This window comes from Mercenaria mercenaria, chromosome 13 (genome assembly GCF_021730395.1).
Source record: "Mercenaria mercenaria strain notata chromosome 13, MADL_Memer_1, whole genome shotgun sequence".
NCBI lineage: Eukaryota > Metazoa > Mollusca > Bivalvia > Venerida > Veneridae > Mercenaria > Mercenaria mercenaria.
In genome coordinates, this window is record NC_069373.1 from 26538024 (window position 1) to 26550462 (window position 12439).

Consider the following 12439-nt stretch of genomic DNA (forward strand, 5'->3'; position numbering starts at 1 on the left):
CTAACTTTTTAGCTCACCTGTCACAAAGTGACAAGGTGAGCTTTTGTGATCGCGTGGCGTCCGTCGTCCGTGCGTCCGTCCGTAAACTTTTGCTTGTGACATTTTTCATGGGATCTTTATGAAAGTTGGTCAGAATGTTCATCTTGATGATATCTAGGTCAAGTTTGAAACTGGATCACGTGCAGTCCAAAACTAGGTCAGTAGGTCTAAAAATAGAAAAACCTTGTGACCTCTCTAGAGGCCATACTTTTCAATGGATCTTCATAAAAATTGGTCAGAATGTTCACCTTGATGATATCTAGGTCAGGTTGGAAACTGGGTCACGTGCCTCAAAAACTAGGTCAGTAGGTCAAATAATAGAAAAACATTGTGACCTCTCTAGAGGCCATATTTTTCATGGAATCTGTATGAAAGTTGGTCAGAATGTTCATCTTAATGATATCTAGGCCAAGTTTGAAACTAGGTCAACTGCAATTAAAAACTAGGTCAGTAGGTCTGAAAATAGAAAAACCTTGTGACCTCTCTAGAGGCCATACTTTTCAATGGATCTTCATGAAAATTAGCCAGAATGTTCACCTTGATGATATCTAGGTCAAGTTCGAAACTGGGTCACATGAGGTCAAAAACTAGGTCAGTAGGTCAAATAATAGAAAAACCTTTTGACCTCTCTAGAGGCCATATTTTTCATGGGATCTGTATGAAAGTTGGTCTGAATGTTCATCTTGATGATATCTAGGTCAAGTGCGAAACTGGGTCACGTGCGGTCCAAAACTAGGTCAGTAGGTCTAAAAATAGAAGAACCTTGTGACCTCTCTAGAGGCCATACTGTTCAATGGATCTTCATGAAAATTGGTCAGAGTGTTCACCTTGATGATATCTAGATCAAGTTCGAAACTGGGTCACGTGCCATCAAAAACTAGGTCAGTAGGCCAAATAATAGAAAAACCTTGTGACCTCTCTAGAGGCCATATTTTTCATGGGATCTGTATGAAAATCGGTCTGAATGTTCATCTTGATGATATCTAGGTCAGGTTCGAAACTGGGTCAACTGCGATCAGAAACTAGGTCAGTAGGTCTAAAAATAGAAAAACATTGTGACCTCTCTAGAGGCCATACTTTTCAATGGATCTTCATGAAAATTGGTCAGAATGTTCAACTTGATGATATCTAGGTCAAGTTCGAAACATGGTCACGTGCCATCAAAAACTAGGTCTCTTTTATGAAAGTCACAAACATTTGTGCAGTACTCAAGCAAACATGCATACAGTCAGGAATTCACACCGAATCTTCTTTCGTTGGCGGTTATAAACAAATTGGAGAGTTTAGCAATGATTTTATTTGATTTTACCAAACTAGTATTGTTCCTTTATCCATGAAATAGTGGGATTTACATGTAGATCATTCTTCAAGCACGCAAATATGTACTTTTGACGCCAACAATGTACAATTTCTGGACAAAATCAGTGATCAGTCGAGTTTTTTGCTGTAATTTACTGTAAGGTTCAAGGTCAAGGTCACAACTTAAGGTCAAACTTAAGGTCAAAGGTTTGAACCTTCCATTTTGTGTCCGCTCTATATCTCTTAAACCCTTGAAGGATTTTCATCAAACTTGGGTCAAATGATCACCTCATCAAGGCGATGTGCAGAACTTATGAGTCAGCCATGTCGGCTCAAGGTCAAGGTCACAATTGAAGGTCAAAGGTTTGAGCCTTCCATTTCGTGTCCGCTCTATATATCCTAAAACCCTTGAACAAATTTTATAAAACTTGGGTCAAATGATTACCTCATCAGAACAATGTGCAGAAATTATGTGTCAACCATGCCAGCTCAAGGTCAAGGTCACAACTAAGGGTCGAAGGTTTGAGCCTTCCATTTGTTGTCCACTCTGTATCTCCTTAACCCCTTGAAGGATTTTCATCAAACTTTGGTCAAATGATCACCTCATCAAGAACTCATGAGTCAGCCATGTCAACTCAAGGTCAAGGTCACAACTGAAGGTCAAAGGTTTCAGCTCTGTATCTCCTAAACCCCTTGAAGGATTTTCATGAAACTTTGGTCAAATGATCACCTCATCAAGACGTTGTGCAGAATTCATGAGTCAGCCATGTCAGTTCAAGGTCAAGGTCACAGTTAAAATCAAAGGTTTTACCCTTTCACTATCCATAGCAGTGGTGGGGGATTTAGCTGTCTTTCAGACTGCCTTGTTATTATTGCATCAATATTTTTAGCACCGCTTAAGAACTAATATAGTTTGAATTCTATAACGATTTTAATAAGATATCGACAGGAATGTAGGCAAAATTCTATAAAAACGGTCAAATTTAAATTTAGTTCTTTGTAAAATTTCAAACAGTGCGATCTTAATCACTTATTTCTTTCTAAGAGTAAATAAATGATAAACTCTATGGGCATACAGTTCAGACTTTTGACCAGAAAGTACAAAAATAACGAATAAAAAAACTTAAATAATGAAAAAGCGTCAGCAATTTAAATACATGGCGTAAAACGACTTTGGCAAACAGATTTATATTAGTGTGGCAAAATAGCTCACAGAGGTAGGATATCCACAGTTATCGTTTGACACATTTACCTGTCAGTTTATACAGGATATTGAATCCCCTTTAAAGAAGAAACTTTTTATTGATTAATTTAAGAACCGAGGCGGTACGATAAAAACAGTGATGTGTCATATGGCGCATAAACATGACGTAATTCCATGACAATCTCGGGCAACTATACCGCTTTGATCTCCACTTCAGATGCCATGATACCGACACACTTCTTTTAGCTCTTTGAGGGAGGTGTTAACTGATGATGAAAAAAAGGACAATGACTAAGTTTATCAACAGAATAATTACCGATAATCATTGGGTGGATAATGGTTATTGTGTCCATATTTTTGGGACACTTTACAAAATAATCATTTTTCGGGAAATAAGTCTTGAGAAAGTGAAAATAACTAGTCCTAACACTTTTGGAAAATACGGTAGGGGCTAGACTGTAATTATTAATACTATCGATGCAGTTGTTATGGAGAGCAACTAGGTGGTGGAGATTGCAAAAATACAGTGGAAAAAAATGTCTGCTGTGAAAAGGAAATTTAAGAAAAACAAATATGATTGATTACAAAGGAGACGTAGTGTACATGAGAATATTATTTGTCTACTATGTATTATATTTGAAATTTGCTTGTACATAATACTGCTTTCATAATAGCGACAGTATTACGGCAATTGACAGGCGAGTGGTGGGAAATTTAATTATCTGTGAAAATATATTATAAACTGACTTAATTGTTGATTTCAAAATGTCTTTAATCAGAGATCGTTTTGAAATGCATTTGTTCGAAGTGAGAAAATCTCAGTTTTCGAATTTCAAGAATTTGACAAGAACCTAAATGTGTTGAAATATTACAGTGTAGATAGTTTTAATATTTTAATGTTGTTATGCCAGAACAAAGAGCTATAAAACTCTTATACTTCTTTTGCCAGGACAATGGCATAATGGGTATAATAAATGTCTGATGTCCGGGAAACCCAATCTTGTTTCTGTTTTTAGTAACATGACCAATACGTGCAAGTAGCTTGAAGCTAAAAAAAATCATTACTTTTGCTTGCATACTGCCATAACCGTTGTAAAAGCCTTCTAAAACTAATAAAAAAGTTATTATCTATTGAATTAAGCATCAAACACTTGTTGAAAATAAGCTGTAATTCAATAGTGTGTTTAGATGCCAAATATCGCGTATTTTCGCGACTATATTGTTTTGTACTTTTAAGCGCACATGTAGTGAAAACACTTTTGATATATATATAAAGAAAAAGTATAGACATGAAAGATACTTAAAGACTTGGTGAACTTTGCCTTATGTGCAAATTAAGTCTGTGCCCATATTGTGTGTGCATGAATAGGGCTAGGGGTTTATTACAAGCATACATTTAACAGAGCATCTTCAGAGATTATCTACAAGCAATAGGTATTAATAAATGGACTTTATTACTGAGACAACAAACATTTAAAAAAACTAAAATATAATAAAATTATTTACCTACCTACCTACCCACTGAAAAAATACTGGGTCGGTAAAGGTCAAACAAACTTAATTTTAATTTAGGCCTCATCCATGGATGGATTTTCAAGTAACTATGCATAAATGTGTGGCACAGTAAGACGACGTGTCGCGCACAAGACCCAGGTCTGTAGCTCAAAGGTCAAGGTCACATTTAGACGTTAAAGGTCATATTTCATGATAGTGCATTGATGGGCGTGTCCAGTCCATATCTTTGTCATTCATGCATAGATTTTAAAATAACTACGCATGAATGTGTGGCACAGTAAGACGACATGTTGCGTGCAAGACCCAGGTCCGTAGGTCAAAGGTCCTAAACTCTAACACCGGCCATAATTATCCATTCAAAGTGCCATCGGGGGCATGTGTCATCCTATGGAGACAGCTCTTGTTCAACTTTTAGCTGTCAGTTTATTGTTTTGATCGGTCGCAACAGGAAGAGGGGGAATACAGTCGTTTATAGGGTGTGATATTACTTGGCATAAATATTCCCAATGATGAGACAACGTGTCATGTGCAACACCCAGACCCCTAGCTTAAAGGTCAAGGTCACACTTTGAGATCAACTTTCAAATACAAAAATGACTTTGTCCAGTGCATTTCTTCTTCATGCATGGAGGGATTTTGATGCAAATTGGCACAAATGTTCACCACCATGAGACGGATTGTCATGCGCAGGAATCAGGTCCCTAGGTCTAAGGTCAAGGTCATACTTAGAGGTCAAAGGTTGAATTTAAGAATGACTTTGTCCAGAGCATTTCTTCTTCATGCATGGAGGGATTTTGATGTAACTTGGCATAAATGTTAACCACCATGAGGCACCCTTGTTAGCTCACCTGTCACAAAGTGTAAAGGTGAGCTTTTGTGATCGCGCGGTGTCCGTCGTCTGTCGTCCGTCCGTGCGTGCGTCCGTAAACTTTTGCTTGTGACCACTCTAGAGGTCACATTTTTCATGGGATCTTTATGAAAGTTGGTCAGAATGTTCATCTTTATGATATCTAGGTCCAGTTCGAAACTGGGTCACGTGCCCTCAAAAACTAGGTCAGTATGTCTAAAACTAGAAAAACCTTGTGACCTCTCTAGAGGCCATGTATTTCAAAAGATCTTCATGAAAATTGGTCAAAATGTTCACCTTGATGATATCTAGGTCAAGATCGAAACTGGGTCACGTACCATCAAAAACTAGATCAGTAGGTCTAAAAATAGAAAAACCTTGTGACCTCTCTAGAGGTCATATATTTCACAAGATCTTCATGAAAATTGGTCAGAATGTTCACCTTGATGATATCTAGGTCAGGTTCGAAACTGGGTCATGTGCCATCAAAAACTAGGTCAGTAGGTCTAAAAATAGAAAAACCTTGTGACCTCTCTAGAGGCCATATTTTTCTCAAGATCTTCATGAAAATTGGTCAGAATGTTTACCTTGATGATATCTAGTTCAATTTCGAAACTGGGTCACGTGTCATCAAAATATAGGTCAGTAGGTCTAAAAATAGAAAAACCTTGTGACCTCTCTAGAGGCCATATATTTCACAAGATCTTCATGAAAATTGGTCAGAATGTTCACCTTGATGATATCTAGGTCAAATTTGAAACTGGGTCACGTGCCATTTAAAACTAGGTCAGTAGGTCAAATAATAGAAAAACTTTGTGACCTCTCTAAAGGCCATATTTTTCATGGGATCTGTATGAAAATTGGTCTGAATGTTCATCTTGATGATATCTAAATCAAGTTCGAAACAGGGTCATGTGCGGTCAAAAACTAGGTCAGTAGGTCTAAAAATAGAAAAACCTTGTGACCTCTCTAGAGGCCATACTTGTGAATGGATCTCCATAAAAATTGGTCAGAATGTTCACCTTGATGATATCTAGGCCAAATTTGAAACTGGGTCACGTGCCTTCAAAAACTAGGTCAGTAGGTCAAATAATAAAAAAAACCTTGTGACCTCTCTAGAGGCCATACTTTTCATGGGATCTGTATGAAAGTTGGTCTGATTGTTCATCTTAATGATATCTAGGTCAAGTTCGAAACTGGGTCAACTGTGTTCAAAAACTAGGTCAGTAGGTCTAAAATTATTAAAATCTTTTGACCTCTCTAGAGGCCATATGTTTCAATGGAACTTCATGAAAATTGATCTGAATGTTCACCTTGATGATATCTAGGTTAAGTTCGAAACTGGGTCACGTGCGGTTAAAAACTAGGCCAGTAGGTATAAAAATAGAAAAACCTTGTGACCTCTCCAGAGGCCATATTTTTCATGAGATCTTCATGAAAATTACTGAGAATGTTCACCTTGATGATATCTAGATAAAGTTCCAAACAGGGTCACGTACATTCGAAAACTAGGTCAATAGGTCAGATAATAGAAAAACCTTACAACCTCTCTAGAGACCATATTTTTCAATGGATTTTCATGAAAATTGGTCAGAATTTTTTATCTTGATAATATCTAGGTCAAGTTCAAAACTGGGTCACATGAGCTCAAAAACTAGGTCACTATGTCAAATAATAGAAAAAACGAAGTCATACTCAAAACTGGGAACTTGGAAAAAGCTTCAGTAAGCATTAATTTGCTTTCAGCTTAATCCTTGTCATTTTTTTTGTGTTCAATATGTTTTCATGTAGCTGTATATAGTCGAATAAAATATGTTTAAACCAAAACTGGGTCATGTGGGAAGAGGTGAGCGATTCAGGACCATCATGGTCCACTTGTTTTTAGAATTACGTCCCTTTGTTTTACTGTAAGTGTCCATCCGCCCTTTAGCAATTTCCTGTCCGCTCTTTAACTCTTGAACCCCTAGAAGGATTTCAAAGAAACTTGACATAAATGTTCCACATTGAAACAATGTGCAGAGCGCATGTTTTGGATGGCTCACTTCAAGGTCAAGGTCACACTTAGGGGTCAAAGGTCATATGACTTTGTTTTGTGTGTATATAGCTCTGCATTTGCATTGCATTGCAGTGCTCTTGTTTTTATTTGGCAGATCCTTCTTTTGTTCACTTACAATAATTTTTTTTAATTACTTCCCTTTTATGTTACTATAAATAGCTTATTTAGTAACTTTTTTATTCTTGGCCATAGGAAATAACCGAGACCACATTTCTTCTTCATGCATGGAGGGATTTTGATGTAACTTGGCATAAATGTTCACCACCATGAGGCACCCTTGTTTTTAGAATTATGTCCCTTTGTTTTACTATAAGTGTCCGTCCGCCCGTTAGCAATTTCCTGTCCGCTCTTTAACTCTTGAACCCCTAGAAGGATTTCAAAGAAACTTGACACAAATGTTCACTACACTGAGACGACGTGCAGAGCGCATGTTTTGGATGTCTCGCTTCAAGGTCAAGGTCACACTTAGGGGTCAAAGGTCTTATCAGTTTGTTTCATGTCCGCTCTGTTCCAGAGTTATGGGCCCTGATAGGGCCAGAATTAGCTATTTTGACCTTGTCTGCACAACAGCAGCTTCATTTATGACTTGAATTTAATTAAACTTGCACGCAACTTGTGTCACCATAAGATCTCGGTTCCTCTCTTGAACTGGCCAGATCCCATAATGGTTTCCAGAGTTATGGCCCCTGAAAGGGCCAAAATCAGCTATTTTGACCTTGTCTGCACAATAGCAGCTTCATTTATGATTTGATTTTAACCAAACTTGCACACAACTTGTATCACCATAAGATCTCGATTCCTTTTTATACGCCTGGAGGGATGTATTATGTTATCGCCTCGGTGGCCGTCTGTCTGTCTGGATGTTGGTTAGCAATTTCCCTTCCGCTCTATAACTCTTGAACCCCTTGAAGGATTTTAAAGAAACCTGGCACAAATGTTCCACATCGAAACAATGTGCAGAGCGCATGTTTCGGATGGCTCACTTCAAGGTCAAGGTCACACTTAGGGATCAAAGGTCATATGACTTTGTTTTGTGTGTATATAGCTCTGCATTTGCATTGCATTGCAGTGCTCTTGTTTTTATTTGGCAGATCCTTCATTTGTTCACTTACAATAATTTTTTCTAATTACTTCCCTCTTATGTTACTATAAATAGCTTATTTAGTAACTTTTTTATTATTGGCCATAGGGAAAAACCGAGACCACATTTCTTTTTCATGCATGGAGGGATTTTGATGTAACTTGGCATAAAAGTTCACCACCATGAGGCACCCTTGTTTTTAGAATTATGTCCCTTTGTTTTACTATAAGTGTCTGTCCGCCTGTTAGCAATTTCCTGTCCGCTCTTTAAATCTTGAACCCCTAGAAGGATTTCAAAGAAACTTGACACAAATGTTCACTACACTGAAACGACGTGCAGAGCACATGTTTTGGATGTCTTGCTTCAAGGTCAAGGTCACACTTAGGGGTCAACATGGATGGTACCTCCAATTTTTAGGTGTATTTTGACATATCTGTACCTTGTAAGAATCTTTTTTTTTTCTTTTTGGTTAAATTTTTTCCCTTTGGACTTAAATATTTTTTCTGAGGACTTAGATTTATTTTTAATTTCTTCCCTATGTTGTTCCTGTCATTTTGGCTTCATCAGTCAAAATTTTGCTCCTATCCTCCTCCTCCTCCTATCCTTCGGGCATGATTTGAAAATAATTTATTTGAAGTAACTTTAAGAAAATTTCAACTATATTTTCTCATGATTCTTTTGATTGATCTTGATTATGATTTTTTGACATTCTTGTCCTTAAGTGCAATGATAAAAGGTGAGCGATATAGGGCCATTATAGCGCTCTTGTTGTTATAACATATTGTATATGTAGTACAATATTGTTTATACATCATTGACAGATATCAGCTCATTATGTTATACTGCAGTAGAGAAAAGTAGGTGCCTTCCAGTAGTGGACTTAGTATTGCATGGCAAGACTTCATTCACTTGTTAGTCCCCTACTGGTTGAAAACCAGTTTTGGGGACTATAGGAATGCGCTTTTCCGTCATTCCATCCGTCCGTCTGAATTTCTTGTCCCGTCCATAACTCTGTCATCCATGAAGGAATTTAAATATTACTTGGCACAAATGTTCCCTATGATGAGACGACGTGTTGTGCGCAAGACCCGGACCCCTACCTCAAAGGTCAAGGTCACAATTTGAGGTCAAAGTTCAACAGGGCTTTTCTCCTTTCCGGTCCATAACTCTCCCATCCTTGAAGGGATTTTAATATTACTTGGCACAAATGTATCTCATAATGAGACGATGTGTCATGCCCAACTTTCAGACCCCTAGCTCAGAGGTCAAGGTCACACTTAGCAGTCAAATGTTAGTATGGCATGAACAGGGTCTGCTTCTTGTCCGGTCCAAAACTCTGTCATTCATTAAGGGATTTTAATATCAATTGGAACAAATATTCCCCATGAGGAGACGACGTGTCATGCCCAAGACCCAGATCCCTAGCTCAAAGGTCAAGGTCACAATTGGAGGTCAAAGGTCAACAGGGCTTTTCTCCTTTCCGGTCCATAACTCCCCTATCCATGAAGGGATTTTAATATTACTTAGCACAAATGTACCTCATAATAAGACGATGTGTCATGCCCAACTTTCAGACCCCTAGCTCAAAGGTCAAGGTCACACTTGGCAGACAAATGTTAGCATGGCATGAACAGGGTCTGCTTCGTGTCCGGTCCGTAACTCTGTCATTCATTAAGGGATTTTAATATCTCTTGGCACAAATGTTCCCATGAGGAGATGATATGTCATGTGCAAGACCCAGACCCCTAGCTCAAAGGTCAAGGTCACAGTTGGAGGTCAAATGTCAACAGGGCTTTTTTCCTGTCCGTTCCATAACTCTGCCATCCTTGAAGGGATTTTAATATTACTTGGCACAAATGTTCCCATGATGAGATGATGTGTCATGCGCAAAACCAGAACCCTGGCTTAAAGGTCAAGGTCACACTGAGATTAAAGATCAGTAGGATTTTTTTCCTGTCCGGTCTATAATTTTGTCATGCAAGGCAGGATTTAAATATCTGTTGGCACAAATATTTCCCTGGTGAGACAACATGTCATGTGCAAAACCCGGGCCCTAAATCTAAGGTCAAGGTCACACTTGGAGGCCAAAGGTCAGACACAAAAATGACTTTGTCAAGAGCATTTCTTCTTCATGCATGGAGGGATTTTGATGAAACTTGGCACAAATGTTCACCACTATGAGACAGATGTCATGCACAAGAACCAGGTCTAGGTTTAAGGTCAAGGTCATACTTAGAGGTCAAAGATTAAATTTAAAAATGACTTTGTCCAGAGCATTTCTTCTCCATGCATGGAGAGATTTTGATATAACTTGGCACAAATGTTCATTGCCATGAGGCACCCTTGTTTTAAGAATTACCTCCCTTTGTTATTACTATAATAGATTATTTCATTACTTTTTTATTACTGGCCGTAGGGAAAAATCGTGACCACTTTTCAGTGGTACAACATGCATGCTACATTGAATTTTTAGATGTATTTTGACCTATCTCTACCTGGTAAAGAGTTTTGTGTGGACTTGTAATATATTTTTCTAATAGATTGTTTTTATTAATTTCCCTTTGTTGTTACTATAGATAACTTATATAACTTTTTCATAATTGGCTAAAATAAATACATATGAAAGCAACTATAGGTTTTTATGTATGAAAAATTTTAATCCAAGTGTTTTGTTATAACATATTGTATATAAAGTACAATACTGTTTATACATTATTGACATATTATATCAATTCATTATGTTATACTGCAGTAGAAACAATAAGGTGCCTTCCAGTAGGGGACTTTGTATTGCATGGCAATACTTCATTCACTTGTTATATAGGAATAAATACATCAAAAATTATCAGATCATATTTCCTAGACTGTTTAATTATAATTACCTGATGACCCCACACGATTAGGGGTCACTTGACTGTGACCTTGACCTACTGACCTACTTTCTTGTTTTTTAAGAAATTTGGATGACTTGTACAGTTTTGCACACCGATCTTAAAACTGACTTTCAGTGACCTTGAATATGACCTACTTTCCAATACTTTAGCATTATTTTGCCATTTTAAACATCTGGCTCATATACTCAGGTGAGCGATTCAGGGTCAACATGACCCTCTTGTACATACCTTGAAATTTTGTACAATAAAAAAGTATGCAGAAGGCTATACTAGCAGGGAAGACCGTCAATCACTATTTTAAGTGAAGTGATGTTCCCATGGTCTTGACAAAAGTTTCCTATGGTCTTGACAAAATTCCTTTATTTTTCAGGAGATTCCAGAAGAAAGAATTGCATCCAGTTACAGAGTACCATGAAGAAGTCGATGACATAGAGTGACATATTTTGCTTTTGTTAGAAATGTTGAGTCTGTTTATCCAAAGCAAATTAAAAATACTTGCAAGTGAAAGTTGTTAGACTATCTAAATTGGCTGTTCTTACATTTTTAGCTCGACTGTATGAAATATATGGACAGCTATCCTACTCAACCTGGCGTCGGCGTCTTTCCACGTCCCTACTTTGGTTAAAGTTTTTTTTACACTTTCTCTTTTTGTGCCCCCCCATGAGTGGTGGGGGCATATAGATTTGCTCTTGTCCGTGCGTCCGTCCGAAGATCGTGACACGCCTAGCTCAAAAAGTATTTGATATAAATTAATGAAACCTTGCATGAGTCTTTATCATGATATGAACTTGCACACCTTCTATTTTTCGTCTGGCTCCGCCCCCTATTTCTAGAGTTATGGCCCCTGAAATGGTCAAAAATGCACATTTTCACCTTGTGACACGCCTAGCTCAAAAAATATTTGATATAAATTGATGAAACCTTGCATGAGTCTTTATCATGGTATGAACTTGCGCACCTCCTATTTTTTGTTTGGCTCCGCCCCTATTTTTAGAGTTATGGCCCCTGAAATAGTCAAAAATGCACATTTTCACCTTGTGACACACCTAGCTCAAAAAGTATTTGATATAGATTCATGAAACCTTGCAGGAGTCTTAATCATGATATGAACTTGCGCACCTCCTATTTTTCATTTGGGTCCTCCCCCTATTTCTAGAGTTTTGGCCCCTGAAATAGTCAAAAATGCACATTTTCACCTTGTGACACGCCTAGCTCAAAAAGTATTTGAAATAAATTGATGAAACCTTGCATGAATCTTTATCATGGTATGAACTTGCGCACCTCCTATTTTTTGTTTGGCTCCGCCCCTATTTTTAGAGTTATGGCCCCTGAAATAGTCAAAAATGCACATTTTCACCTTGTGACACACCTAGCTCAAAAAGTATTTGATATAGATTCATGAAACCTTGCAGGAGTCTTAATCATGATATGAACTTGCGCACCTCCTATTTTTCATCTGGATCTGCCACCTATTTCCAGAGTTATGGCCCCTGAAATAGTCAAA

General features: G+C 37.7%; 1 protein-coding gene across 5 annotated transcripts in view; it reads left to right on the forward strand.

The window, feature by feature from the left end:
- Positions 1 to 11442, forward strand: part of LOC123529257 (RPII140-upstream gene protein-like) — a 157860-nt gene extending 146418 nt beyond the window's left edge. For all 5 annotated transcript variants that reach the window (XM_053521367.1, XM_045309507.2, XM_045309510.2 and 2 more), the window contains one exon: positions 11306 to 11442. In XM_053521367.1, the coding sequence (XP_053377342.1) occupies positions 11306 to 11372 (67 nt within the window). In that variant the 3' untranslated portion in view covers positions 11373 to 11442. The remainder of the gene's footprint in view (positions 1 to 11305) is intronic.
- The last annotated feature ends 997 nt before the right edge of the window (positions 11443 to 12439 follow it).